Source organism: Fomitopsis serialis, assembly GCF_022376445.1.
Source record: "Fomitopsis serialis strain Sig1Antser10 chromosome Unknown B0H18scaffold_12, whole genome shotgun sequence".
In the NCBI taxonomy this organism is placed as follows: domain Eukaryota; kingdom Fungi; phylum Basidiomycota; class Agaricomycetes; order Polyporales; family Fomitopsidaceae; genus Fomitopsis; species Fomitopsis serialis.
Window position 1 is genome coordinate 135,703 of NW_025954972.1, and position 26,539 is coordinate 162,241.

General features: G+C 56.4%; 7 protein-coding genes across 7 annotated transcripts; all 7 read right to left on the reverse strand.

Moving 5' to 3' along the window:
- Positions 1-3,845: 3,845 nt before the first annotated feature.
- Positions 3,846-4,815, reverse strand: B0H18DRAFT_952513 (uncharacterized protein; the record flags this gene model as incomplete). Its single annotated transcript, XM_048042113.1, has 8 exons — positions 3,846-3,989; positions 4,080-4,133; positions 4,167-4,210; positions 4,264-4,366; positions 4,415-4,479; positions 4,536-4,552; positions 4,583-4,635; positions 4,696-4,815. 8 exons carry the CDS (start codon positions 4,813-4,815, stop codon positions 3,846-3,848), a joined length of 600 nt encoding a protein of 199 aa, XP_047896882.1.
- A 2,917-nt stretch (positions 4,816-7,732) lies between these two features.
- B0H18DRAFT_871804 (uncharacterized protein) lies at positions 7,733-8,255 on the reverse strand (the record flags this gene model as incomplete). Its single annotated transcript, XM_048040182.1, has 2 exons — positions 7,733-7,999; positions 8,052-8,255. The coding sequence occupies 2 exons, from the start codon at positions 8,253-8,255 to the stop codon at positions 7,733-7,735; spliced, it is 471 nt and encodes a 156-aa protein (XP_047896883.1).
- Positions 8,256-8,814: 559 nt separating this feature from the next.
- B0H18DRAFT_871769 (uncharacterized protein) lies at positions 8,815-9,009 on the reverse strand (the record flags this gene model as incomplete). Its single annotated transcript, XM_048040180.1, has 1 exon — positions 8,815-9,009. The coding sequence occupies one exon, from the start codon at positions 9,007-9,009 to the stop codon at positions 8,815-8,817; it is 195 nt and encodes a 64-aa protein (XP_047896884.1).
- Positions 9,010-15,695: 6,686 nt separating this feature from the next.
- On the reverse strand, positions 15,696-16,298 carry B0H18DRAFT_1116085 (uncharacterized protein; the record flags this gene model as incomplete). The annotated part of the gene is made up of 4 exons (XM_048033356.1): positions 15,696-15,729; positions 15,782-15,958; positions 16,014-16,111; positions 16,170-16,298. The coding sequence occupies 4 exons, from the start codon at positions 16,296-16,298 to the stop codon at positions 15,696-15,698; spliced, it is 438 nt and encodes a 145-aa protein (XP_047896885.1).
- Positions 16,299-20,575: 4,277 nt separating this feature from the next.
- B0H18DRAFT_952515 (uncharacterized protein) lies at positions 20,576-21,303 on the reverse strand (the record flags this gene model as incomplete). The annotated part of the gene is made up of 5 exons (XM_048042114.1): positions 20,576-20,815; positions 20,876-20,973; positions 21,034-21,179; positions 21,230-21,242; positions 21,267-21,303. The coding sequence occupies 5 exons, from the start codon at positions 21,301-21,303 to the stop codon at positions 20,576-20,578; spliced, it is 534 nt and encodes a 177-aa protein (XP_047896886.1).
- A 1,647-nt stretch (positions 21,304-22,950) lies between these two features.
- On the reverse strand, positions 22,951-23,880 carry B0H18DRAFT_1116087 (uncharacterized protein; the record flags this gene model as incomplete). Its single annotated transcript, XM_048033357.1, has 5 exons — positions 22,951-23,177; positions 23,239-23,348; positions 23,386-23,637; positions 23,714-23,780; positions 23,835-23,880. 5 exons carry the CDS (start codon positions 23,878-23,880, stop codon positions 22,951-22,953), a joined length of 702 nt encoding a protein of 233 aa, XP_047896887.1.
- A 1,849-nt stretch (positions 23,881-25,729) lies between these two features.
- B0H18DRAFT_952516 (uncharacterized protein) lies at positions 25,730-26,499 on the reverse strand (the record flags this gene model as incomplete). Its single annotated transcript, XM_048042115.1, has 4 exons — positions 25,730-26,104; positions 26,136-26,245; positions 26,304-26,428; positions 26,486-26,499. 4 exons carry the CDS (start codon positions 26,497-26,499, stop codon positions 25,730-25,732), a joined length of 624 nt encoding a protein of 207 aa, XP_047896888.1.
- Positions 26,500-26,539: the final 40 nt, after the last annotated feature.

Here is a 26,539-nt window from a genome sequence, read left to right on the forward strand (position 1 = left end):
TTGTGACCGCGGGTGGAGCAGAGCAGAGCAGAGCGCGACAAGGTCGTGACCGCCCGCGAAGAGGGCGGTGGCACATGCCGGGTTTGGTGACCCCGAGTGGTCACGACGAATCCGCCTGAGAACGAGTGACCTTCTACGTACGCCCGCCATTACCCACCGCTAGGCACTCCCGGCGGAAAAACGCGCATTCGTTAGTCAAGGCCGGCCGGCCAGTCCACCCGCTGACGCCGACGAACAACGCTGCGAAAATCCGTACAGGATCGGAAGCACAGATGCCTAGCGTAAAAGTAGGTTTCACCGTCAATATCAACATGGTCTACAGCCAGCTCACTTACGTTGAGTTGCGTGTCCGTATCATCCTTCACTAGCAGAGATGGTGTGACATCCTGTAGAAGCAAACAACAGGAGGCTCAGAAAAGATCGAGGGTGGCCAAAGCAGAGAGAAGAGTGGTGCACCAACGACGGCGACGAGCGAGGCGAGGTGCGCGAAGGCTATACTCGGCACTTCTGGCAGTTAATGACGCAGTATGTGCTGCGACATGCACGGTGCCCATCTCCGGAGTATACAGAATGTATACTCCGGAGATGGGCACCGTGCATGCCACCGCAGATAACGGCAAGCTCACTGGCATAAACTGCACACGAGGGGGGCACCTCTTTGACCGGTGGCCGAGGCGACGCAGACGACTACGACACGACGTAGATGGGTAGCAGGGAATGTCGACGGTGACCCCGCGCCGGCAGGCTTTGCAAGTCCTTGTTTCCGGCGGCGAGCATACCATACGCCGCGTACGCGGACGGCGATCGTCGTTCGCTTGATCTATCCAGCTAACATGCTTTTGTGCAGGTGGCGTGACCTGGATTGCGCAGGTGGCGTGACCTGGATGAGTGCGACGCGACAGACGAGTACGACGCGACGTAGATGAGTAGCGGGAACTTGTCGGCGGAGGCCCCACGCCGGCAGGCTTTGCTAACGACGGTTTCTGCGAGGGTGAAGTGCGCCGCGATCGGCTATTCATCTAATATGCCAACGTAAATATCGGCGGCGCAGCAACTGAGCCGATGTCACGTACCGTTGGACGGCGATGCTACGCGACAACGGACGCGACGAGTACTTAGACCAGACCTTCGCATGTAACGTCTACATAGGGCTTCGCCCTCAGTGACAATAAAGGGAACCAACAACAATAACGTACCGTTGGAGCCACTCTGTCAGTGCGTGAGCGCAATGCGCAGTAGCCGGTCGGGCGACGGTTCACTTCCGTGTCGGTATGTCACTGCGACCATCTTCCGTAGGCCCCTGAGGCATGTAGAATATCAATGAGGGAAAAACGAGAAACTAGGACCAGCTGTATACACACCGTGCCAGACTGTTGAGTGTCGGTGTGGGACTGTGTACGCGCCATACATTGGGTTGCTGAGTGTCGGTGTGGGACTGTGGCCATGTTCCGCGGGCCCTTGTAAGATATTGAATGCGGGAACATTGAGAAATCATGAACTAGATAAATACGCACCGTGCCGAAGCCTTCGACGAAAATGCTTCGGGTCTGTAACGAAGGCAGGAGAAATCGGCGTTCTACGGCGTGCGGCGGCGTGCGGCGGGGGGCGTCAGCGAACATGGAATGCGTTGTTCGGATGGTAGCGGTAACTGGGTGAGACACTCTTGTAGCGAACCTCGGGCCCTCGAACTGCACACTATTTATATTGTTCTGGGTGTGAGCCACTCCTAGTCCATGCAGCATGATGTAAGCCGTACCAGTCAGAGTACAAAGGTCAGAGTACAATCGAAGGGAATGGCAGTGGCAGTGGCACTCCGACGCCACTTCGAGTACAATGGACCGAAAGATGAGTCAGTAAAAGACAAACGAGATAGAAGAGGAGAACTATTAAAGGCTCAGAGGTTGTAAGGCCTCGACCAAGGCGAATGTGGTTGGTGGCGACGAAACTCACGCACCATCGGACCGTCCCCGTCCCATACCCCGTTACGGTTGAGCACGGGTAGTATAGCATGGATATCCCCAGCCCAAACCGTATCCATTCCTGAGCAGATACAGACCCACCACAGCGGCCACAGCGGATACGGATTCTGCGTGGGTGAAGGCAGGTCGGCGAGTTCTAGATCCGCGGCTGGGAGCGCGCGTGGGTAAGTGGCAAGCGGGCGAGCTGGTGAGCGAAAGCGCAGGCGTGAGAGAGAGCGCGGGCGAGAGTGCGAGCTGCAGATGAGGGGAACGGGCAAGCGAGCCAATGAGGAAGTGCGGGGACAAGCGAGTAAGCAGACAGATACCTGATTCAAGTGAGGAAAGGTAAGCACGACGGACAGTACTTGAGTTCGTTGTTTCACTACTAGTACGTCGGCGAATGCCCTTAGTACTGATGTATCCGTCCACATGAAGCAATGCCCCGAACTACTTCGCGTGCATTGAACCAACGCTCACCATATGCAGCGCAGAGGGATGATGGTCAACGTCGAGCACACCTGCGAGCCTAACCGCGTCATGGAGAGCCAGAAGCTCTGAAGAGGTCCTGTGTTTGGATTGTCGGCGAAGATGCATGGCCACCCCTCGACGAACCGACCGTAGGATGTGTGAAGACCATCCGAGAGATCAGCGACGATCGCACCAGCCGGGCCTACGGTTCACAAGGCTCACCACCAGCCTCGTCGTCTCTCCTGCCAGTTCCACAACAATCCTTCCATCTTGAATGAGAGCCCTGAGGTCCGTTACCGACGGCGCATGAGACGGGAATGTACTCGGATCGACGACACTCTGGGCCCTTGCACGCTTCGTCCTCAATTGGTTGATGCCAAACGGACACTGGTAAACGCGCTTCTCGGGCTTGATCATGTAGTCGAGGAGCCGGATTCGTGTCGCCTGCTGTGACTGCTGTCGCGAGAACACATCGCCATGCTCCTGCCAGTGCCCCCACTGCGAACGCGAGTGCTAACCACCGGCAGGCTCAGAGTGGTTAGCGGGTACTTTCAAGGAGCCAAATTGCAGCGTGGAGAAATGCATGGTCAAGAAAGAGGTCGCCGAGTTCCGCCTTTTGGTCCGTGTTCCTTCGACGACTGATGGGCTCAATGGATAGACCGTGGCAGAGGTCGGCATACCGAGAAGGCCGTCTACACCGCGGCCATCTGAATGGGAGTCTGTCGGGGCATCCATGATTCGAACAGGTGAGCCACGACTCGGAGTCACGAACGCCGCTGCTCATACGCGTCTCATTCGAGCGGGTAGTCCCCTGGACATTCCTGATCAAGCTGACAGCTTCGTTGAGACCAGGACAGCAACTCTCGTAGACGCTGAACGATGGCAACTGCAAAACAAATCATTACGGCGCATGTAGTCCGCTAGAGGTGGCGCAAATTCAGAATGTGTCCGTGACGATCGCAACAGCCCGGTCAATCGTGGTAGAGCAGCGGCCTCCGATCCGTCAGGCTTCATAGCGACCTGTTCACCCATCTGGAATGCCTGGGAGAGTCCAAAGTCAACCATGGCATCTCAAATCGCGCACACGAACCGGTCATAGAAAGCTACTAGCAGTTCCTGCGCGCGAGGGCAGATCGCCGCTACATCCTCAGTATCCGCGACGTCGAGCTGGGATCTAGGCGTACTTACGAGAGTGGTGGACCTGTGAGCGAGGACCATCAGGCCGTGTCCAGTGACAGAGTTCTCCTTCTCCCCCTCCGTATCGCCATCGGGGTTCAACCCGTTGACTTGCTTCTCCTTCCTTTTGTGCCGGTGCCTGCCACCGTCTCTTCCTTTGATATATTCCTTCTCGTTGCTCTTGGCCTTGTGCTTCTCCATGTACCTTCCTCGTCCTTGAGCCTCTCGATGTTCTTGTCGTGTCTAGCTGACTACACCTACAATAACATTCTCGTTGATGCATTGAAGGACATAGTATGCCAGCAGTTTTGACCTCGCTCGAGCCTCTCGAGTTGAGTGATAGTCGATGTAGAAGAACCCGGACGGATGCAGCTTGCTCATGAAGTACTACCGGCCCAGAGATGGTTTAGGGCAGTGGCAGACAATTACCGACAGTGAGAACTTAACCATTCAATTCGGTCACGATCAGTCACTGACAAAGCGCTCGAGCACAGATGCATTCGTGAATGGTCCCTTTGACGTTCCTTGAAGCTACACAGATATCAATTACGGGGCATGCTGTACCCTGACATAAGGAAAGTATTGAGGTCCCGAGGTCCCTGAGGTCCCTGCACCAAGGATAAAGCCATCTAGTCGTGGAAGAACACTCCCATCAACACACATGAGCTCTGGCAGACGAACATTCTATCACTCACGATGGTATGGTCGGGCACGTTATTATCGATTAACTCAGGGACGACATCATTATCCACCTGAATCATTGTCTGTGTCATTGCATGTATCTCATGCATGAAAGACGGACAAAGACGGACCTGTGGCGAGAACCCAGTGGCAGGGTCATTGGAATCCAACCGTTCCTCGTTGCCATTCAGGCAATCTCCCTCACGGATCAGCCGCACAGATCACTACCAATATACAATCACATTGACGTACTTGAGTCCCCGATGTTCCTACACACCGACCTTCCAGCGCAAGCGCACCCAGTGTGCAACCCACATGCGATGCAAGGGTGCAGCGTACTAGACGACTGCAACTATGCATATGAAATCCGTTATGTCTGAAAACCCGCAACTAGGTAGAGTTGTAGACTGACCTTGCCTGGGCCGACCGGGGAAACTCCAAGGTCGCCAGGGATCACATTGTTAGGGTCGGCAGAAGCAGCTGGCTGGAGCTTCAGCGCGACCAAGTACACAGCCGGTAGCTCAGAAGACATAAATGGCAAGGGTTGGGTAGATAGATGGACGTAGGTGTTCACAACCGGATGGTGGCGCGCCTTGCGCCGCTAGTGTCGGCGCCTAACACAAGTACTCGAACTGCCGCTAACGAGGGCAGCGGCTTTGGCCAGGAAATGGAGTGTGAAATTTTGGAACTGAGACGAGACCATTACTAGAATTTCTACTAGTAGAATCAGCATTCACAACGGTACAGATCATCAAGATTGTACAAGGATTGAGGACACGCATCAGTACACTAACACTTCAAGCGGCCATATCATATAACGATATATGCATCGACAAAAGAGGACTATGAGGAGTGTAGGGCAGCCTAGCGGTTTAGCATCGATGCAGTGACATGCACATGAGCGAGTCGTGATCGTGAGGCGGCGCAATTAGCAGAGACTAGATTCGTTTCTCCATCGTTGACGAGTGGGATCGTCTGGCTGAGTGTACATGTCTAGATGTACTGAGATTCGTCCCTCCCACAACGCAGCTAAGGAAGAGGTCTAGCTGAGCGCGGTCGGCAAGCCCGAACGGGCTCAATGCCCGTCCGATGACACAATCAACGTAGGAACCACGGTTATGATAGACGGCCTAAAACCGCGGCGAGTAAGCTTGCCAACATGTATCATAATACCGAAGCGTACAAGCCAAGCTCAGTCTCAGAGAGCGGACGAGCCTTACGGCTCTCATCCACATAAGACGATGCACGCACACGACCGCCGTGAGCGTGCGCAAACGTGTCCAGTTTATCCCTCGGTTCGATCGCGGTGATTCCAGTCGCCATCCGTATGCGTCGTCGGGAGAACAGTCAGCGACAAGACATCAAGCCCAGAGAGTATACTGACCGCATGACCCCCATGAAGTGGTAGTTCCGTGTGATGCACTCAGATGATTGTCCAACCGCCGGCAGCCTTCGGCGAAGATGCCATAACTTACTACAGTGCGATTGAACGCGCCGTAAGGACATTGTCACCCGTGCACATCTTGACAATGACGGCAGGCCGTAAACAGTCCGCGACAGCATCCAGAACACCCTCTCTGAAAGCGTCTTCGATACCCGTGATCGCGATGAGAGTCATATCTTGCGCCAAGTCTTCATACTCGACCTAAGGATGAGAAGGTGTGACCACATATGACGAAACCAGACGTAGTGCACTTACCTCGCCCTCCGCAGTGTATGACGCACCTGCAGGTGGCCAGGAGTCGAAGTCGCGATAGCGCATCACTCTCAGCGTCCGGCTCGCATAGGAGAGATCGTCCGGGACACGCTATCTCGTGCCAGGTCGTTCACCTCCCTCGTGTCGACGCCAGTCGACTGCGCGTCTTCCTGTAGTCCGCGCAGCTTGATTCTTTCGCGAACTTGAGCAGCGCTATCTCCGTCCTTCTCCCGACGAACATAAGCTCTTCCGTCGTCGGATCCGTGACCTCGAACGCGTCGTTTTGATCGTGGGCAAGAACGGGCGCGCGGGTATGAGAGGGGGAGGGCGTGTGGGCACAACAGGGTGGGCGTGCGGACACAAGAGATCGGGCACAAGAGGTAAGGCACAAGATGGCGGGCATGTGGGCACGAGAGGGCAAGCAGGCGAGCGAGGGAGCGAGCAAGCCAAATGCACCGACGGACGCGCGGGACGCGTAGACTGGTGCGCAAGTAAAGGCACCACGAGCTGATTGCTCGTCGAGGCACCTATTCGACCATTGTGGCTAGCAACAAAAATCGTCAATAGGTACACAAAGAAAGCTCACCTTCACTTTCTGTCCGTCTGGACTCTGCCTTCCTTTTGTTCAACACTCTCGCCCCTCGTCCCGTTGCATGCTTCTTTCTATGTACTGGGATGCGATGTTCGGCTCTGTTAGCATGACAAATGTGTAAGTACATCGAGTATGTTTGAAGAAAGTACTCCCGTTTGTAAGTAAGAGAGGGATGTGATTAATTATAGTGTGTGGGGCGCAGCTCGTAGGGCTGCCCGACTCGAAACATGTGCCCGGACCTGGGGATAACGGGTGAGCTGCGAGGGCAGGCGGGTAAACCGCAGCCCTGCGATTCCGTTGCCCCTACTGGGCCGCAGGGTAGACGCGTCGAGCCAAGAGATCCAATGTGTTGTTGCGGCGCGTGCTGCATGAAAAGGGAGTGGAGGGTGGGGAAAGCGAGAGAGGATCGAAAGCCGGTAGCCGCAGCTGGGCTTTCGAGACGACCGACGAAGTGAGCGCGAGAGAGGAGAGAGAGGAGAGCGATGCGCGCCTAATCTCCTCCTGCGTGCGTAGACTACTATTACGCAGCGCTCGTGCCTCGCGCTTCTTAGAATAACATCTTTGTCTGTACTGTACTCGTTGCGGTTACGTCATCCGCCGAGAAAATATGTAGCAGAGCAGATCGGGCAAGCCGCAAGCCGCGCGTTCAGAATGTCTCTCCTTGAGGCAGGAGGAGGAGGAGGAGGAGGGGATTACATTTAGTCAGCACGTTCGCGCGCCGTAGAGCTCGCCAAGGAGGTAGGCGTGGGGCTGCAGCGAACGGTCCGGACTGTCACGCGTCACGGTCATGGGCAGCAGTGCGAGTAACTGACAATTGGGTGAGACGACTGGCAGTTGAGCTATTATGTAAGGAGGCTGGGTCTCATCGCGAGGCCTATAACCTTCTCAACTATGGCATGCTGCGGGTACTTTTGCTGATTCGGACCTCCATCAATGAACTCGCCGACATTGGACGAGTCTCGACGTTACTAATCTCCTACGAATACCAGCTGGCCCTTGATTACAAGTTGTATTACCGGACGACTACACCAGTGTTCCCAACCATATGGCCGTGAGGGGGTCAGGGAGCCGCAAAGTCACCACTACTGCCTTCCACAGATTCGTACAGATACATAAGTACGCACCAGGATAAGCATGATAACGGACCACGTACCTCCTATCTCATGGTGCATGCTGAGTGCCGAGCCAGTTCTTGACGATTGGGAAGTCGGCCATTGACGCATCTATGATTCTGGTATATTCCTGGTCACTGAATTTTGCAATCACTATGTCGCCGCGCCATGCCCTAGCGTCCAAGAATCTCTTCCCCTTGATCGCACGAATGAACGTGTTCACGGGGAATGGCGAGCCGTCCCGCGATACGATGGGGTAGAAAGCAATGTATGGAGCGATGAATTTAGCGGTCATGCATTCAAGCTGTTCGATGGCCTGGCGCCCGGGTAAGTGAATGAGAACTTTGTTTTGAACATTACCCACCCACCTGGATTCGCCATGAACGAGGACCCAGACCCTCAGCGATGCAGTCCATGTAGAGCTCTGGGTGAGGTACGCGACCGCATCGGTAGAGCACCTCTGGGACGGAGACAGGGAATGCTGCGAGAGGACTAGTCTTGAGAGACACAAGCTCGGGGAGCCGCCCATCTGCGTGGAGGATAATGGCTTCAAAGGCGAGTATTAGATCCATGGCTGATTGAGGTTGTCGTCTTCCTAGCATAAAGGCACTACTTATCATGTATATGATACGGGATTCGGATGCGGCTCCAACACCGGCTTCGAAAGCCCGAACCACGTATACGAACCCTCCTGACCATCATCGGTGCATGCGGAGACGTAAGCGTACAGGCCGCTATCCTCGATAGAAGCGCGTATTGCACTCGGACTTCCAGATATGCCCTTACAATTCCCATCGCGTGCCCGTGCGTCTACAGCCGCAGTCATCTGGCACATGTTTGCATTATGGCAGCCTGCGCTGGTATCGTATGACAGACGGCAATACATACGTGTAGCGTGGCAATTTGTACAACCAGTCTCATACTACGACTTCTCAGGAGTCTCCGCGCCGAGTATCAATGGGAAGCACCATACGTAAACCCGTACTCACTAGGAGGCTTGACTCGCCGTCGTGGCTTCGGGCGGGGGCGCACCTCTGCTGCTCTCTGTGCCAGTGCATCTGCATCCTCTTCGCCCATACTGTACTGGGGTCCCTTCTGAAACATGGCCAATATCAGCGCCGGGAGCTACGGCTATGCCAATGAATGATCACAGACCTCTAGCTCTGAGTCGCTGACAGAAAGCCCGTCCTCGCCCCAGTCCGAAGGCACTTCTCGATAGGGATACCATTTACCTTGATGGTCACCGGCATCCAAACCCCATTGCTCGTAACCCGCAAGGCCGGCTTCGGTAGAACTCTCGAACAACCGTCGCTCGAATAGACACATACACTCTTGATCAACGTCGTGTGTCTCCGCCTCGATCGTGTTCTGCTGATACTCCCACGCTTGTTGAAGGAGGAAGCGATGCCGGTCGACGTCGTTGTGCAAATTGGTGAAGCTGGGATGCTGCAAGAACAGGCGTTTGTTGCGAGACAGGAGCACTAAGGTGTTGGCATGCCCAGTGGGGACACAACCAAGCCACACATGAACGTTGTCTTTCGCACGAGGGACCTTGCTGTATATCCAATTGATGATCTGGCCATAGTCCATCACGCTGAGGCCACCTCTGTCTGCGATGACACCGGACTTCAGCGCTTCTGTACCCAGGGGTCGACTTCGGGCATCGCGCACAGCGTTAAGAGCTGGGATGTCAAGGTCTACCGCCTTAAGGTCAAGCCCGGGACCGCAGCTCGACACATCTATCAAGTCCGCCAAGACACCGCAATGCGGCGTCAATATGCGGTCGATCTCCGGTGAGAACGGATACGAAGTAGGATTGAGCAAGAGGTCTTCATCGTCTTCGACTCGACATGCCAGCTTCCACCGCCCCAACTTTGAGAAAAGAGTATGTCAGTCGATACCGCGTGTAGGAGATCACTCACTCACTCGGATAGATCTCCGACCTCCCCTGTCACCCCATAGCTCATCCACAAGCTCGGTTTCAGGGACTAGTGCAGTGAAGTCTGGAGGACCTACGGTTTGGACAAAGATACAATGTCGCCACCAGACTACCTGCCAGGCCCGAACCACACCGCTATGGAGCTGGAGTAGGCGGACAGGGTACCAAAACTTCCCGTGGCGTGCAAGTGCACCTTTCCCAGCACTGATAGTACGTGAGTGGGCCTGCTGCAAAGTGGAGAATGGAGGCTACGAGATACTTACACCAATCGGTCGCTCACGGAGACCTGAGAACTCGCGCCTTGTTTCCTGACCGTTGTGCAGTAGTCAAAGTTTTGGCTACTAGTCATGCTGACGAAAGGTCCATTAGCAGGGTGAAAGAGATTCACGCGTGGTGCATATCCTTACCTTAGAGTGATTAAGTCGTTTCCAGAACAGATGTCGCATACGAAGGCCTCCGACGGCTTGATGCTGCTCGCCCGTCCCCTCGCTGGCACGCAACATGAGACCAATAACCGCAACACAGGCACACCACTTTGGACAGGCCGTCAATGATAGTTTCGAAGTCACCGCGCATGCCGCATCTACACCGGAACAGGGTCGGTGTACTGGTTCGACTAGTTTCGGTATCGTTGCCGGGATTATCTTGTACATCCTCGGTCTGCATCCCGGCTTCTCTGCTGGCAGCCGACTTAGCCATTGCCTGTGCTCATAGCATCGATGTCAGCGAGACATAACCACAGCAAATGTTGGATTCTTACTACGCCGGACTGCACTATCTTGTGTTCGGTCAAGACCTGTTTTCCCTCTGCACAGTTTGCACGAATTTGTGGTGTCAGCTCCCTGGGCAATGTTCGAGCTTCGTATTCACACGTCCTACTACGTGAGGGATTAACGAGCCAAACCCGATCGTTGTCCGGCACGGCGAGGAACCCAGAATTCTGCAGTGTGATCTGCGGGGGAAGATCAGGTGTACCCTGTAGAATCTGCAGCGAATGGTGACGCTCAAAGCCTAATTTTTGATGGCAGAGAAGTCTCTCTTGTGCACGTGTTCCTCCTCGTAGATGATACACAGCAGCTTGCGTACGATAGCCATCGGTAGGGTTATCATAGAGGCCCGCAAGATCGCCGACGCCGCCACTGCTTATGCACTGCTTCATACCCTTCGCCACAAGCCCGTCGTACTCCATCACATGCGACTGTCGAGAGTAATCAACGAAGCGGCAGAAGAAGTGGTTTCTCGCCTGATCATACAAGAGTCGTCCCACGAGATCGTACTGCAGCTCTGACAGGTCTTCGTTGTGCGATCCGGGCTCCTCCTTGTGATTCGGTGGGCGTAGAAACGAAGGAAAATACCATGGCATCTCCGTCACCGAGCCTACTTCAATGATAAGCATGATAGGGAGTGTGAGGTGCAGATCTGAAAATTGTGCCTGCCCCTCGCAATAGAGTGTGTCGTTGCGTGTCCTCCAGCAGGAACGCGCGCGTTCGGGTTCGCGCCTGACATCGAGAAGACGGCGAAACCACGACGACACCGAACCCCCATACTTCGTGTAGTCATGAGCTTGGAGCTGAAAGTAGAAGTCCGGATGCGGGGCCCTGATCTGGTAGTGTTGGCAGGCGTCAGATCTACCCGGCACGCCAGAGCATGAGCGCAGTGTAGCGCTGTATCCCTGAAAATACGGTTGTACACGATCTTGCTTCCTATGGGTTTCGGGGAGAAGGAGGGATTCTAACCAACCCTGCGAGTGAATGAGGCGCGGTAGATAAGCCCAGAAGGACAAGACACTCACAAATGCCGTGTCACTTGAGTTCATGGAATGGATTATTCCGCATCCGATGAGCGCCTTTCGTAACGCATCCCTCTGGGCAGAAAGAACGGTGGCGAGGTCACTAGACCGACGACCCGAGCCTATGCTGCGGCGTTGACTGATAGCTTCGTACACCCGGAATTGACGCGTAGTGCACGATACCCCTGCAAAAGAGCGCGAAAACGAGTTCCAGTCGCGCTGTACTGCCTGGAAGATCAGCTCAAGGGATGTGTCGAGCCAGCACGAGTTGTCGCGCCAAGGATAGCCTTGGCGGTGTAGTCGTGCTGCAATCAAGGGGTAAAAGACCTCTTTGGTACCGGGTTGTGGGGTGCCAGCGAAGTTTCCACGGTCTGGTTCCGACGTCTCCGCTGTATGTTCTAGCGATTCTTCGCTGTCGGCTTCATGTGGGTGGCGCATCGGTAGATCCAACGAACTTCTCGCCAACTGAACATTGTCTGATGCCATAGTATATATTTGAGCCTTGGTAATTGACAATAGGCGAACAAACCCACGTTCCCTGATGCCGTTTGACCCCGTAGCAGCTCGGGTTTGCGGCTCTTGCAGGGTCCCGGAGGAAGAATCCATTGACTGAGCATCTACCTGCCAGCGACGGGTCGGTAGCGCGGGCGTATCACCGTGGTTCGACCAGTCAACGGTGGAATGTATGAGCGGGGCGTAGGCTTGAGGAGCCAGTGATGCGGCCATGTCGGTGTCCATTACCATATCAGCAGTCAAATCTTCTGACCAAGCGTGGTGGTCAGGGTACAGCGACGCGGGCTTGTCACTGTCGATCGACGAGCCGACGGCAGGATCCATGAGCTGAGAGTAGGCATGAGGGGTCAGTAACGCCGCCATGCCGGTGTCGACCAGCATTTCAGCAGCCCAGTCCGTCGACTGGGAACCAATCTGAGGTCCTGGCGACGTACTAGAGGTGCCGCCATCGATCGGCGAGCCAATGGCAGGATTCATGAGCTCGGCGTAGGCCCGAGGGGTCAGTAACGCCGCCATGCCGGTGTCGACCAGCATTTCAGCAGCCCAGTCCGTCGACTGGGAACCAATCTGAGGTCCTGGCGACGTACTAGAGGTGCCGCCGTCGATCGGCGAGCCAATGGCAGGATTCATGAGCTCGGCGTAGGCCCGAGGGGTCAGTAACGCCGCCATGCCGGTGTCGACCAGCATTTCAGCAGCCCAGTCCGTCGACTGGGAACCAATCTGAGGTCCTGGCGACGTACTAGAGGTGCCGCCGTCGATCGGCGAGCCAATGGCAGGATTCATGAGCTCGGCGTAGGCCCGAGGGGTCAGTAACGCCGCCATGCCGGTGTCGACCAGCATTTCAGCAGCCCAGTCCGTCGACTGGGAACCAATCTGAGGTCCTGGCGACGTACTAGAGGTGCCGCCGTCGATCGGCGAGCCAATGGCAGGATTCATGAGCTCGGCGTAGGCCCGAGGGGTCAGTAACGCCGCCATGCCGGTGTCGATCAGCATTTCAGCAGCGAAATTCGTCGACTGGGGGCCAATCTGAGGTCCTGGCGACGTAGAGGTGCCGCCGTCGACCGGCGAGCCAATGGCAGGATCCATGAGCTCGGCGTAGGCCCGAGGAGTCAGTAACGCCGCCATGTCGGCGTCGATCAACATTTCAGTGACGGAGTCTGTCGACCGAGTGTCAACCTGAAGATACGGTGACGCGGGCACAATAACATCAGTGAACGAGTCGGCAACTGGACCCATCAGCTGGGCGTAGGCTCCAGGGCCCAACGATACCGCCATGTCCGAGTCGGTGTCGATCAACATTTCAGCAGAGGAGTCCTTCGACTGAGTGCCAGTTGGGAGTGGCGCCAGTGACGCAGCCGAGTCAGTGTTGAGGTCAAGTGTACCAGGCGACAAGTTCGCAGTGTTACCAGAAGCACGGTATACTTCAGGTGCTGGATAGAGGTTGTCGTGTCCGGATTGGTCTACGTGAGATAGCGGGTCGCCGGTGTCCGTTGTGAGGCGTGTTACGTTGGCCAACGGGTCGCCTGAGTCATGCTGGGCATCCAAGAAACCAGAAAACAAATCCAACATGGGCATGAAGCACCCGCCAGGCGAAGACAGCGCATACTTGGGGGCCTTCTTAGCATCATCCGCATATGAAGACCACGGGTCGGAAGTAGCGGCTTGCTCGTTGTCACGGAGCGATTCGACGTCGGAAAACGCGGCTGGCAGAGTATCGTGAACGGCATGGCTGCTAGTGGAGGCCCCATGGCTAACCTCGGGAAATGAGACGGGTAAAAATGCGTCGTAGGGACGCGTCGCCTTGTGTTCCATGTCCCTGTGGGAGGGCGCCAGCCACTGCGAGGACGTCTGGATCTCAGATTGCCCTGCAGCTGGTTCAGCTATGTCGTAGAGGCCGTTGTACTCTGCGTTCATCTTCGGCGAGCTCGAATCGTCAGGCTCGGTATCTTGCTGCAATCCCTCGGTGCCGGTAATCTCCGTGGCTGCAAGCCCCTCTATATCAACCTCCATGCCAATGTGTCGCGGGTCAAGAGGATTGCGATGCGCAGTGGCTTTCGTTCTAAGAGGAGGGTCGACGAACCTTGGATCTCTAGGTCGTCCGCGGGTGTCGCTGCATTGTTGTACTTACATACGTAGTGCGGGCGTCCGAGGCGAAACACGTGATGGATGCTTGAAAGGGCTTCCAAAGTTCCATGGCGCGCCGTTTGTCCATGGCCAGTAATAAATTCTACGTATCAGTACGATAGGTCGGTATAGCAATATCAGATCCTTCCAGCTAGAAGAACGGGTGCGTCAAGTGCATTAGCTTAGTGTATTTCATGGTACTAATTGGAGGAAGGAGGGGCCTTGTTAATGTCATCGGTGTGGAACAATGGCCGGTTGATGCAGGCAAAAATGGCCTAGCACACAGACGTGCAGCCGTCGTCATCCCACAGACGGGCGCGAACGCACAAGACTGCGGTCAGTCACACGAACAGCGCCAGGCACGAGTCTGCCTGTCTGGGCCCCATTGGCGGAGAAGTAGCGGTGGCCGAGGTAGCGGATGTAGCCATATGGGTACTCACCCCGAAGTCTATCCATTTGCGCGAGCGAGGTAGCCATGAGCGACGCATCCGCACTTCTCAACGTCGGACGTCACGGCGGGCAGGGCTTACCAGTGGCCATAGAACCTTGCGTATCCAGTCCCGGTAGTATTAAGTAACACCTTTACATCACCTCACTACGAAGCCGCCAAGTCCTCCCGCATGCACTCAGCGGTACGCCCGCCGGGCTCAAGGCCAAGCGCGATGCGGGCGTAGCCCTTGTCAGGGTCCTCGCCCGTTAGCAGCTGCCCTCTGGCTTTGCCCACGTGAGCCGTGCGCAGGGGAAGGACCTATGGGTGTCCCGTGTCGTACTCCTCTTGCGCGGTCCTCGCGGTCCAGTGACAAACGCCCCCGACGAACGACGAGCAACGGGAGGAATCGTGCGTCTCGAGCCCGTCGAGCATTGAGGACGGTACTAGGTCCTCTCCAGCACGGATAATGCGGCTGCGGGACGCGATCGCAGGTATGCCTGGATGCGTCTTCAAGGAAATGAGCATGTATGCGGGCGGCCCAGCTAATCCGCCTGTGAGTGGAATTTGATGTGGTCGCGGGGTACGAAAGCACAAGTAGTCGTCGACGTATTGTAGCACGGTGTTCAGTGGTGGCGCGGCATCGGTCTGCTCGGGCCTCGAGTCTGTGTTCGGAAGCCAACGATAGATCTCGCCGTCTATACCCCGCACACAAGACCATTGCAAGGTGACTCTAGCTGTTCGAGAGCATCATCCGGTAGGCCTAGGGGATGGTCTCGTCTATGCCGAACGCTATGTCGAAGGCAATGCGTGGTGTTGGAGGACAGCGGGTGACAGTCGCCAGCGAGCGGGCAGGACGCAGGCAGAAGGCGACAGTTGTGCTAGGCTGTGGAAACTAAACGACACGCACAAACCACAGGTGTGACGGGCTGTCAGCAGCGAAGAGCTGGGGTACGACAATATGCATGGGAAAGACGGTCCCTGGGCGTAGCACTGGCATGCATATCTGGCAACACTTTGAAGGCGGGCGGGCCACGGCGGAGTGACGCCATGCGTGCCTGTTCCAAGGCCGAGGTGATGCTGGGCCAGCCACACTACGCTTCGCGGTGTCGGAAGGCATGAGTGAAGGCGAGGCACCCGTCGGTAGATACGCACCGAAAGCTGTCTGTGATCGCCACCGACGACCGTCTCTCCGAGATCTAGAGGCGCTGCAGAGCCTTCTAGATGTCCTTCTCCGTCGCGGCTTCCAGCGCACTACACCAGAAACGTGAGATAAGGTCTACAGCAGCAGCGCAGCCATCCTTACCTAGTAGGTTCGTCAAGCAGCCGGGGGACGGAAGGAGCGTCCCGGCGATCGCCACATGCTGCCTCTCTCCCGCTCAGCCCCACGCCACGCTCGCCCATCCTGCTGTAACCGTCTAGGAAGCTCGTGATCCGCTCGGGCATACGTGCGGCCTTCGTGACCGCACCGGGCTTGCTATAACTATGCCATCATCAGCATCGGCACCTGGAGTAGAGAGCAGCCAAGAAGACCGTACCTGACGTTGTAGGCGATGCTCGCGCTGAAAACGACACTATCCTGGGGGACGACCTTGACAGCCTTGCGCAAGCTCGGCTGAGCCACGTCTCGGGCATCCTAGCCGTCAATTGAGGTGCGTCCGTAACCGCTGTCGGCCGTGCGTTCTTAGAGGTACGTGTCTCGCGAGCGGGTCGCATGAATGCACGGGCGTACTCGCCTGAATGGGTAGTGGGTAGTGGACCGTCCTGGTGCTGATGTCTTTCGTCGTGTTTGCCGACGTACTGGTCCCAGATCGATTGGGCATCAAAGGACACTGGCGTCGGGGTGGTGGCAGGGATCACTCTACCCGAAGCGCATAGGTCAACAATGACTCGTATGTACGGAATACGCACTGACCACGCTCGATAGGCTTTGAAGCGTACGTCCACGACACGGACTTCATACGGAAATGGGTGCGTCCCTCCTTCAGGTCGTAGAGACGGTAGGGCAGAGGGCGCACAGTTGACCGGCGAGCGCGACGATCGAGCCCTTAGCGACATTTAACAGGGTGCTGCCGGGCTCGGTGACCTTGCTTGCCTTTAGCTACGTTTTTCTGTTGGCTGATGAGGTACCTAGACAGTGCGCGTTAGTCGTGGGGCCAACATCATACAAGGCTTTGAACATACACAGCCGACTATTGGCCGAACTCTGGGAGTCTGATGGCGCGCGGTGGGTTCGAGGACGAAGGATAAGGCCTAAGGATGTGGCTTCAGAGGGAGAGAGCGTCCAGTGAATGGAAGCAGGCGAGCTCTGGCTGTCGGTCCCCTGCCGCTTACTGGCACGACGGAAGTCTGAATCCGGGGTTTCGGCGAAGCTCAGTCGCCGACGACGAGGTACGCTACACGCGAGACCAGTAGAAGGATGACAAGGGAGCGAGGCTGGAAGACAAAACAGGGGAAGTCGAAGACCCGGGGTCGCCTTCCTCTGGTTCCGGCCGTCGTACGAGAAGCTGACGTTCTCTGCGTTCGATGTCAGCAAATTGTTCGTGCACAGGCGGGGTTAGCGGGAGCCCACCAGCTTCTGTCCACCAACGGATGGTCGATCTACGGGTAGACGGTGCCGAGCATGTTCAGGGAACCGTAGAGCTACGCACCTAATCAGTTAGTCACTTCACCAGGCGACGATGCGCACAGTCAACTCACTGTGAGTCGATGTTCAAGACGTTGAGTGCTGAGGCTTTGCAGCGCTGAGCGTTGTACTTGACGTCGAACGTTGAACGTTGAACGGCGGATCGACCGCCCACGACCGTCCTTCGACCGTCGCTTTCCGTCTGCTAGCGCCCATCCAAACACTCGCAAGCATGGGGACGCTCATCCACGAATCTGACGCCGACCCGAGGCCTATGAAGCTTTGAGTGCCGGTGCATGTACCCACTTTTGATATAATGGATCTATCCAATGTTCCAATCAGTCTATCACAAGTTCCTCTGCCCGCAAGCGAAGCAGCGGCGCACGGTAATTACGTTGAAGTGTTAGCGCGCGTGGTATGTATGTCTCTTCGAGGAGGAGGAGGAGGAGGGTATTCCATTTAGTCACGACATCTAGACGCCTCGGCGTTTTCGATGTGTGACAGCAGTAGGAGAAAACTCACATGTGTAGGCAGGGAAATATACATCGTCGGGCGAACTAGAGTGGGACATCGACTACTTGGAGACAGCTACTCCCAACAACACGGCGACGGGCACCCTGCAGGTGATGCGCACAATGAACAGTTCGTTGTTTCTAGAAGCTTCGCCTGATACACCTGTCCAGGCCGAACTGCCAGAGAGTGGTCAAGGTGACAACTCTGGCTTAGAGACGCACCAAGTGAGCCACCGTAGCTCGTTTCACGAAGTGATCTGCATGCCCACTCCCCTACACAGCCCAAACGGCCTCCCTGGGATACAGAGCACGCTCGTGCAAAGTCATATGCTGAACACATGCAGAGAAGAGTGGAAAGTATGTCCATGCTGCTGTATCCGTCTAAGACTGACAACTAAGAACCGACGAGGCTGCTTAGCCACAGGAGGATCACACTTTGCGGAGGCACAGGAGATACTCCTTGTTCGTTATATAGATCAGGTGATATGGGCTGTCCTACACGGTGGGCGCACACGCTTAAAGCATACCACAGGATGAATGGCAGGTTCGATTCCTCACACGCAAGACGAATGAAGACGGGACTGTGACCACGACGATCGCACCGCTGCTCGTTCACGCGTCGAGCATTGCGCGATAAACACCAAAAGGTGGTGGAGTCCGCCAATGTTGTGGTGATCGTGATGCATTTACTTCACTTCAAAGTCATGTACATGTAACTTCCTTCCCCCTTCCTTCGCACAATCAGCACGAGGCCCACTCTGTAGCGCGCTGATCGCCATCTGAGTCAGGGAGTTGTCCGCCGTGGTCTGGGTCGACTGCGGCTGCAGGCACGCTACCACCTCGTCGCAGACCGTCGCGGCACTAATGTCTGAGGCATGTATCGTGTCGACGGGAACGTCGCTGCCGACCTTGCGTGCGTGGTTGCTCGCGTTCTTTGCGTGGCTCGTCTTCTTGCTCCAATGCCACCGCAAGTGTCCTCGTCGTCCTACAGACCTTCTACTTCGCTATCGATCGCGAGGTTGTGCTAGAGGGGAGGTACGTGTGGAACGGATGGCTCTTCGGGGTCGTCTGGACCTGATCCTCTGGCGTCGAGCTCGCCGCTGGCAGTGGCGTGAGTGGTCAAAGAGGTTATACGGATCCAGATGCAGTTGGTGTCTTTGAAGCTCGCCCGAGTCGATGGTGTCGGAGGAGCGTCGTAGATCGGTTCTTGATGTTAATGCGCCTTCAAGACGCGTGCGCGGTGCGCTCATCCATGCTTGCTTGGCAAACGACAACGTCCCAGCAGCGATGCAAGGTATATGCGCACCAAAGGACGCAGTCGCGGTCAAGCAGATAACACAAGTGCACCCGCCCCAAAGGCTAGTTCCACCCCCGCAGAGGCCCCGGTCCGACGGACGTACCCGCCCCGGTTCTGCACGTCCGCGTGGTCTTCACCGCCTCCACCACACGTGCGCTCTGCGGCGCGGGCGGCGCGTCTCGCGCGTACGCTCTCAGCGCAGGCTTCGAGCTGGCAAGGCGGGGGCGCGGCGCGGACGCGTGTTATGGGGGCCGTGCTGAAATTTCGGAGGCGGTTGGCAAGCAGGATAGGAGTTGTGCTCTTATCCAGGCCTCCGCTGACTGTGGTGGAGAGGCATTCAGTCACCATCGCGCGCGCAGACCCGTGAAACGCGACACCTACCCTTGGAGCATGCCTATGTGCGCGCCCCCTTGCGCGCGTCACCCGGAACGAGTTGGCATGCTGGCGCCAACGAGTTGTCACCAGCCGAGTGCATGAGCGGAAGCACGGGCGACGTAGGTGTGGAGAGCGAGCAAGGAGGGGCGAGAGGGACGTCGGGAGCTGGCGGACGTGCAGAACGCGAGAGCGGAGTGGAAGACGGCGGGGGCTGATGGGCAGGAAGACTTACCGCGGTCGTTTTGACTCGCGTCTCCTGCCCATCGACCTCCCAACTAGAAGTCCTAGTCCCTGACGTTTCCCTACTCCATCCTTCGGACCTGTCCGCTCTTGAGACATACTGGGGATCCTCTTCGCGAGCTCCTGCGCGCGGTGACACGATCGGGACGGTTGCACCTACGACCTGCAAGGTCGCCTGTGATCGAACGTCGTGCGTATGTCTCCGTACCAACTTCCCGTCGTCTCGCCCCATGCCGACTGGCGGCATCGGGAATCTGCGGTCGAGCAACTACGTCAGTAGAGGTGTACACTACGGTCAGATGCAGCAATGAGGCATAACTGACCACATCCATGCACGTTCCGAAGAGGGGACTTGAGAAGGACTCCGAGTCTATCATGAAGCAACGACATGCCGTGATGGCGAGGCGTTAAGCCCCGGGCCATCGTTAAATAGCTTGGAGGTAGGGTACGCCCGTAGGACTGGAATTGCATCATCTGCGAGACAAACTCCTCCTGGGCCGGACTGTAGGGTTCGCAACTTGGCAACTTGACGATGAGAGCTTGCGCCGATAAGTAGTCGACGGCTGCCGGCAGGAAAGCCGGGCACTGGACTGAAAGATGTCGGACATACGCAGAGAAATTGGCGCCAAAATCAGCCGCATGATAGGGGAATGAGCTACAGGGTCGGCGATCACCTTATATGACCGCCTTCCCACAAAGAATAAGAGGAGGGGGAGGAGGAGGAGGAGGAGGAGGAGGGGTTAGAGTCTGCCTACTAGTAAGTAACTAGGCTTACCTCCCAGGCTCGTGCTCCGTAGACCGATATCACATGTGCAGCGCCAATACATGACTTTCCGACTCCGAGAGCACGATGTACTCCTCTCATTTTCACTAGAACTATACACGTCACAGTACATGGCTGCTAATACACAACGAACAACGCGAGATTGGTGACGAGACACTGGGAAGAAATCGTATCTGAAAGCCCTTGATGTCTGCGAACAGACGCAAATGAGCGCATGGATCAATTACATAGTCGACGCAATAGCTTCCTCCTTACCATGTTGGCGGTTAGTGATCGAGGTCCGACGTCATGGCTTCTAAGCTAGAAGTGAAAGCGATCTCCTCCAGATGCTTCAGTCTAACTTCGAGAGCATCGACTTCGTCCTCAGCAGTGTCCTGGGCAGTGTTGTCGACGGCGGTCTGGCGCGCGTGGTGCACACATCTGATCAGAGTCCACAGAGCATTGCTGCTGTTGAACTTGATAGTGAACGAAAATTTGCCCTGCAGCCATTGCTTGGTGGCGCGGCTCTATTGGAGTGCGCGCATGAACGAGAGCCCAAAATAGTGTGTAGACTCTACGGTGCGCACCTCGGTGAACGTGAAGAAGGTGTTCTCCGTCAAGATCAGCTTGTGGAATCTGCCCTCGGCCTCAGAATCCGGGTTGTGAGCTTTGACCAATAAAACATCTGAAGGGTTGCATTCCAAATGACGTGAGTGATAGTGTGTACATACACCGTGGCACTCACAGCGGCCACTGGGGAGCTGGACGAAAAACAGGCGAGCCTTCTTGCCGTCAAGAAACTCCTCGCCTTCACGTTCGAACTCGTGCTGTAGCCCAACTTGAATGGCTTCATACGTGACACGCTCTTCGTAAGCCATGATGAGATAACGCCTAGAATGAACTATGTCAACAGTTCTACGGATATATGAAAGCAGGCATACCTTCCACTCGGACCTAATTAAAGATATCTAAACCAACCACGAGTGGGGTCGACGATCGATGCGCGGTGCGCCATGGGTGGATTCAAGTCAGTGCGTGTCCACGAACGCGGGGCACTTTATATCGAGTGCGGCGCGTATTCATTTAGTCCAAATGAGGCTTTGTATAGCAAAGAACTCCATAGACAGCCAGGTAGAGCTTGCATTGTCAACATAGGTCGAATTGTTGTCGCAGAGCGCCCGAATTTGGCGATGATGGTTATCGACATGGAGCGCGTACGACCGTACAGGGCAAGTTACAGTAAACCTAGATCGAAGGAGGAGGAGATATGGGCGGACTGTCTGTAGAAGTGTACTCGCCGCGGACGGCATGTATAAGCGATTGTATTGAGGTACTATTTGAGCACGAACTGAGTGAGCGAGGACGACGTGTGCCGGCGCGCTTCCCGGGCACTCCTTTACGAAAGCGCCTGTCGAGCCCCTCGTTCGACCACAACCGGAGACCTGCCGTCCTATCCAAACCCCTGCGCGTTCCCAGCGCCTTCGAGCGTGCACACGGTAAGTGACACAGTCCTTGGTCTCGAGTGCACACTCACCAAAAAGCCCGCAGACGAGCAGGGCTACGGCGCGTAGGCATACGCGATACGCCCCGTCGCTCGCAACTCCCGCCTGCAAAGGCCGTCTTTACCTACCCTTGCACCTACAACCCCGCCCGTTTCACCCGAGTCGGAGTGAGTAGACGTGCCGCCTGGTTACCACCTGCCCTCGCACCCTCAACTGCCAGAGACGTGCACACGGTGAGTAGAGCTCTGCGGCATTCTGAACAAGCACTCACCACTTAATAAGACAGCCCTCGCGCCCGACGCTGCTCGCCGGATCGCGATGCGTCGTTTCTTCGTCGGTAAACCGCGACCGCGTCCCAGACGAGCCAGCAAAGTATGCTGGGCAGACCGGCTGTTGCTCGCTCGCCCGCGTCGCGATGACCGTCGAGAACTCGGTCTGACGACCGACACGCACGATCGCCAATGGAGATTGTGGGTATTGGAAGATAGAAGGCTGCGTGGGAGTGCGCGCAGGTGAGTGGATGCACATTCCGGTTTCACGAGGCCGGTTCGTCGACGCCCTCGTCGAGAGTGCGACCATCCATCTCAAATTCGCGCGGGCGGGAACCTGGCGTGCCCGTTCTGAGACGGACCTGCGGCGTCTGCGGACGCGTACGGTAGGTCGACATTACGAACAGCACGCGGGAAGCTGGGACGTTTCGGCCGAGAGAAGGGCAGCATGAGTGCCGAGCTGACGATCCTTATCGACCATGTACTCACCTTCCCGGCCGCGATCGTGCACATCGACGGCTTGTCGATTTTCAGCCCGTTATCCACGCCGGACGAGCACGGGAAGCCTGCCGCGCGTGACGAGATCATTGTCGTCGTCTGGCGTTGGTAGAGAGCGCCTGGACTCTGGTGAGCAGTGCTGATTTGTCGTGACACGGTACTTGACTCACTTACTCTGTTACTCGCGCTCGCGCCTTCCGACTGCAAATACCTTCAGATCACCTGGCATGCTTGATTCCCGATCGCGCGTGCTCAGGAAACGGGAGCCGTCATCATTGGCCAACGAGCACAGCAAGTTGCGGGTCGGCCTCGCCGCCGGCTTCCACCTATGGCAGTCAACCTGACGCGTCGACGAGCAGGATATCCCCGTCGCTCGACTGTCGGGCAGCTCGGTCACTGCGCGGGGACATCGCCATAGTGAGTGACGAACAGGTGTTGGGAGATCAGATCCTGACCTCGATGGCCCGCACACGCCTTCGTCGACGCCATTGGACGGCCGTTCCGTCGCCGTTTGCCATTGGACGAGGCCTGCTTGTGCAGCGCATGAGCTTCCGGGCGCATCGAGGGACCCCAGCGCTGGCGTGTGATCGAGGACGTCCGGCAAGGCAGATCATAGGCGGCTGTACCAGGCATAGGTCAGCACGGTTAGTCGCAGCAAGGCCATGAAAGTGACGTACTCACTTCGGGACGCATGAAGGCTGTCGTCGTCAGCGATGCGCTCGCGGCGAGTCCGGAGGTGGTGGGCCGCGAGAAGGGTGATGGGGAGAGCCAACAACAGGAGCACTGGCCGGCTTAGCCAGGCGAGTGTCCTCAGCTGCGCTGCTGCACGGTGACGGATCCACCACCTGGAGAGTGGGTAGCTGGCCACCAGGATCCTTTGTTGAGCTTGCTGCGGGCTGGGTACCTGTCCGCGCGAGTCCTTCCAAGACGCCTTTGGCGTGGAAGCTGCGGGAGCCCATCCTCGTCTGCGTCCGTGCAGCGGCGACAGCTGCAGTTGTAGGAGCTTGGCGTAGACGTGGGCGAGGCGTGCTCGGCAGCCGCCCAAGGGACTGCTGGTGCGTCGCCGCATCAACGCCCGCGCTGAGGGCAGCGACGTTGCGAGTAGTGAAGGCAGTCTTGGGTTCTACGAACTAGCCCGAGAACACCCGGTACTGACCTAGCGACCTGCGCGACCGATGATCCGACCCCAGCGTGTTGCGGTTCGAACGGGCTAAGCTCAGGTCCTGAATGCACCACAATCAGGATGGATAGACATCAGAAGACCGACTCTGACTTACCTGCTGAACTTATATTGTCGCTCGATGGAGGAGGTTCCCGAAGCATCGCGGTGTCGTTTGGCGGTGGCACTGCAAACTCACAGGGATACGGCCACGTGATTGAGATTCACTTAAGTACTTAGTGGGTAACGGCATACGGCAGGCCCTGTGTGCATTCCTCTTTGTCCGATGTTCCCTCAGGCACTGCTTACCCATCGACGCGCCGTGCATGGTCAACGACGATAGGTCGGGCCTGGTCGCGACACTGTTGTTCAAGGACCCGGGCCCGATGTCCACCCATGTGCGCAAAGATGTTCTGTCAGGCCGCAGTCCCTCCCCGCATATCATGCCGAGATTGAGCACGCATCCCCCCGCTCACGAGAGCGTTCGCTGCAAATGCCGACAAGCTGGGCCTTGAAAGGACTATCGACCAGTACGCTTCCCCCGTCCTCCCCGAGAATGTAGAGTCTAAAACACGCCATATACAGGATGCTCGCCAGGCTTTTATGACATTGTCGTCTGGGTACTTCGTCCAAGGCGATGATGATACGGTTCTGCTGTCGGTCAAGCAGCTCGTGGACTTCGCAGCGAACATTCTCCGCAGGATGTACTCCGCCATTGACCGGTTGCCATCCCGTATGTCTAATCTGCTCGCGCACTTACCCTCACCATCTCTTACCGCCCGTGTGCTACCTGCCTCACTGGGCACTGGGTACGAGCCTCCTGCGGCTCGCAGTTCATCGATGCGGCAGATTTTAGCAGATAGCAAACGGCGCAGGGGACCTTGCAGGGCGGGCGCAGTTCAATTTTATCGCCTTGACTGTGTAACAGGTACGTGCCCTCCCCAGCCCTCCTCACCTTTTCTCTTTCCTGTCATCACACCCTCACCCAGTGACCCATCCACGCAGTATGCTCCCGCTCACCTCCTGCCTCGCTTCCTCGCCGCGATGGTGCACTCTCTGCCGCCCGGAGACGCGCGCAAGCGGAGCTCGATGGCGTCCTTGTGGGAGTGGGAACCCCCATGCTCGCGGACCACCCCGCACTGCCGTACGTCTGCGCGATCATCCTCGAGCGTGCTTCCACTACGAACACCTGTCCAGCCGTCAAAGAATCGGCAGTGGAACCAGCGGGTACCATCGAACGGCAGTGTGACCGCGCCAGAGGTGTATGTAGCCTATGCAATTTAATCGATTGCAGTGTACTGTACGTTCGTCGGGCGGGCGAGGTATCAATAAACTGTAAATAAATCGCGCGTTATCTTTGCATGAGCATGGATTGTGTGAGAACAAGGACTTTTTCGGAAAACAACAGCAACTGTTCGTAACACACAGTAATAGGTGGTTTAGAACACGACTCGAAGGGAGTGGGCAAAGTATTTATGAGACGGTCAGAGGCCATTGTTGTCGATTACTGTCGCTGGGTGGAACTCTAACGGGTAGCAACAGCTGGTAATCGTGGATAGTCTTTGATTGAGTGCGAACGGCGAACCATAGTCTCGGAGCGAGGTTGGTAACTCGCGAATGGTGTTATATACGATCGCGACCTAGACCCCCGAAGGTGCAGCACTCGTTTCGGCGGCGTCCTACGGTCAGTCCGCATGCCCGCCGAAGCAGTCGCATCGACCCCTAAGTTAGCTCCAAACCGACTATAAGACCGTCTCGATATCAGAGCTCAAGTGTCACCCTGATGGCTCTGAGTCTGACTTGTTTGAGGCGTGTTCGCTTTCTCTTGGTGCACGCGCCGCTAAGGTGTACGGCGCGCAATCCACAGTGATAGGTGACAAAGGAATCCAAACGGCGAACTTGGGCAAAGTCATACATGTTTAGAGGAAGACACGCGTTACAGAGGTTACAAGGAAGCAGCTGGTAGTAGTACAAGGACACGGCTCACTAGGTGCCACGGAGCGGGGTCGGACGTCATTTCTTTCCCATGAGACATCCCAGCATAATTCCGATGGCCGCGCCAAAGAGCACGGGTCCCAAATACGGAAAGAGTATTTGGTCGGAACAGTCGGAGGTGTTCCTCCCATCGGAGCCGTCGTGCACTTCGTCAAGCGTCTGTTTACCATCATGATTACCGTAATCGCGGGGCGTTGTGTTCGTGGGACCCCCTAGAGTTTGGGCAAGCGAACCCTCCAGACGTACGACTTCCTGGGTTGCGCGGTCTTCCTGTGCTTCCTGACGGTCGCTAACCGCCGAGAAGCAAGAGATGCAGGAGAAGAAATCCGCATCCGTCACGAATTGAGCGTAATACCAACTTTCTCCTGTCTTCCACTTGACCGTGCGGAGGACCTGTAAGCAATACTTCATTGCGCGGACTCACAACATAGGTCACAGGTCTTACCTGAAAGGCGACTATCCTCGTGTCATCTCCCAGCACCACGTACTCGAAGAGTTCCCCCACAACACCGTTCTCCCGGCCAGCAATAACGACTCATGGCAGAAGTGATCAGTGCTCGATGAAGATGAGAAAGCGCCATAACAATCTCACATTGTCCCGTGGGCAATTGGGCGAATACGAATCTCGACGGACGCAAATCTCCTTCGCTCTCGAACAGCAATTCTTCGCCAAAGCTGATATCCTCAACCGAAGTGGCGAGCAAGACGCGAATGTGCCTAGACGCCACCACCAGTCAGTTCGACGAGAAGAGGCGTTGTGTGCGTGAAACCTACTGCTCTGGGTCCATGGTGTGTGGCATGCCCTTGAGGGTGAGTCGAGCTGCCGGC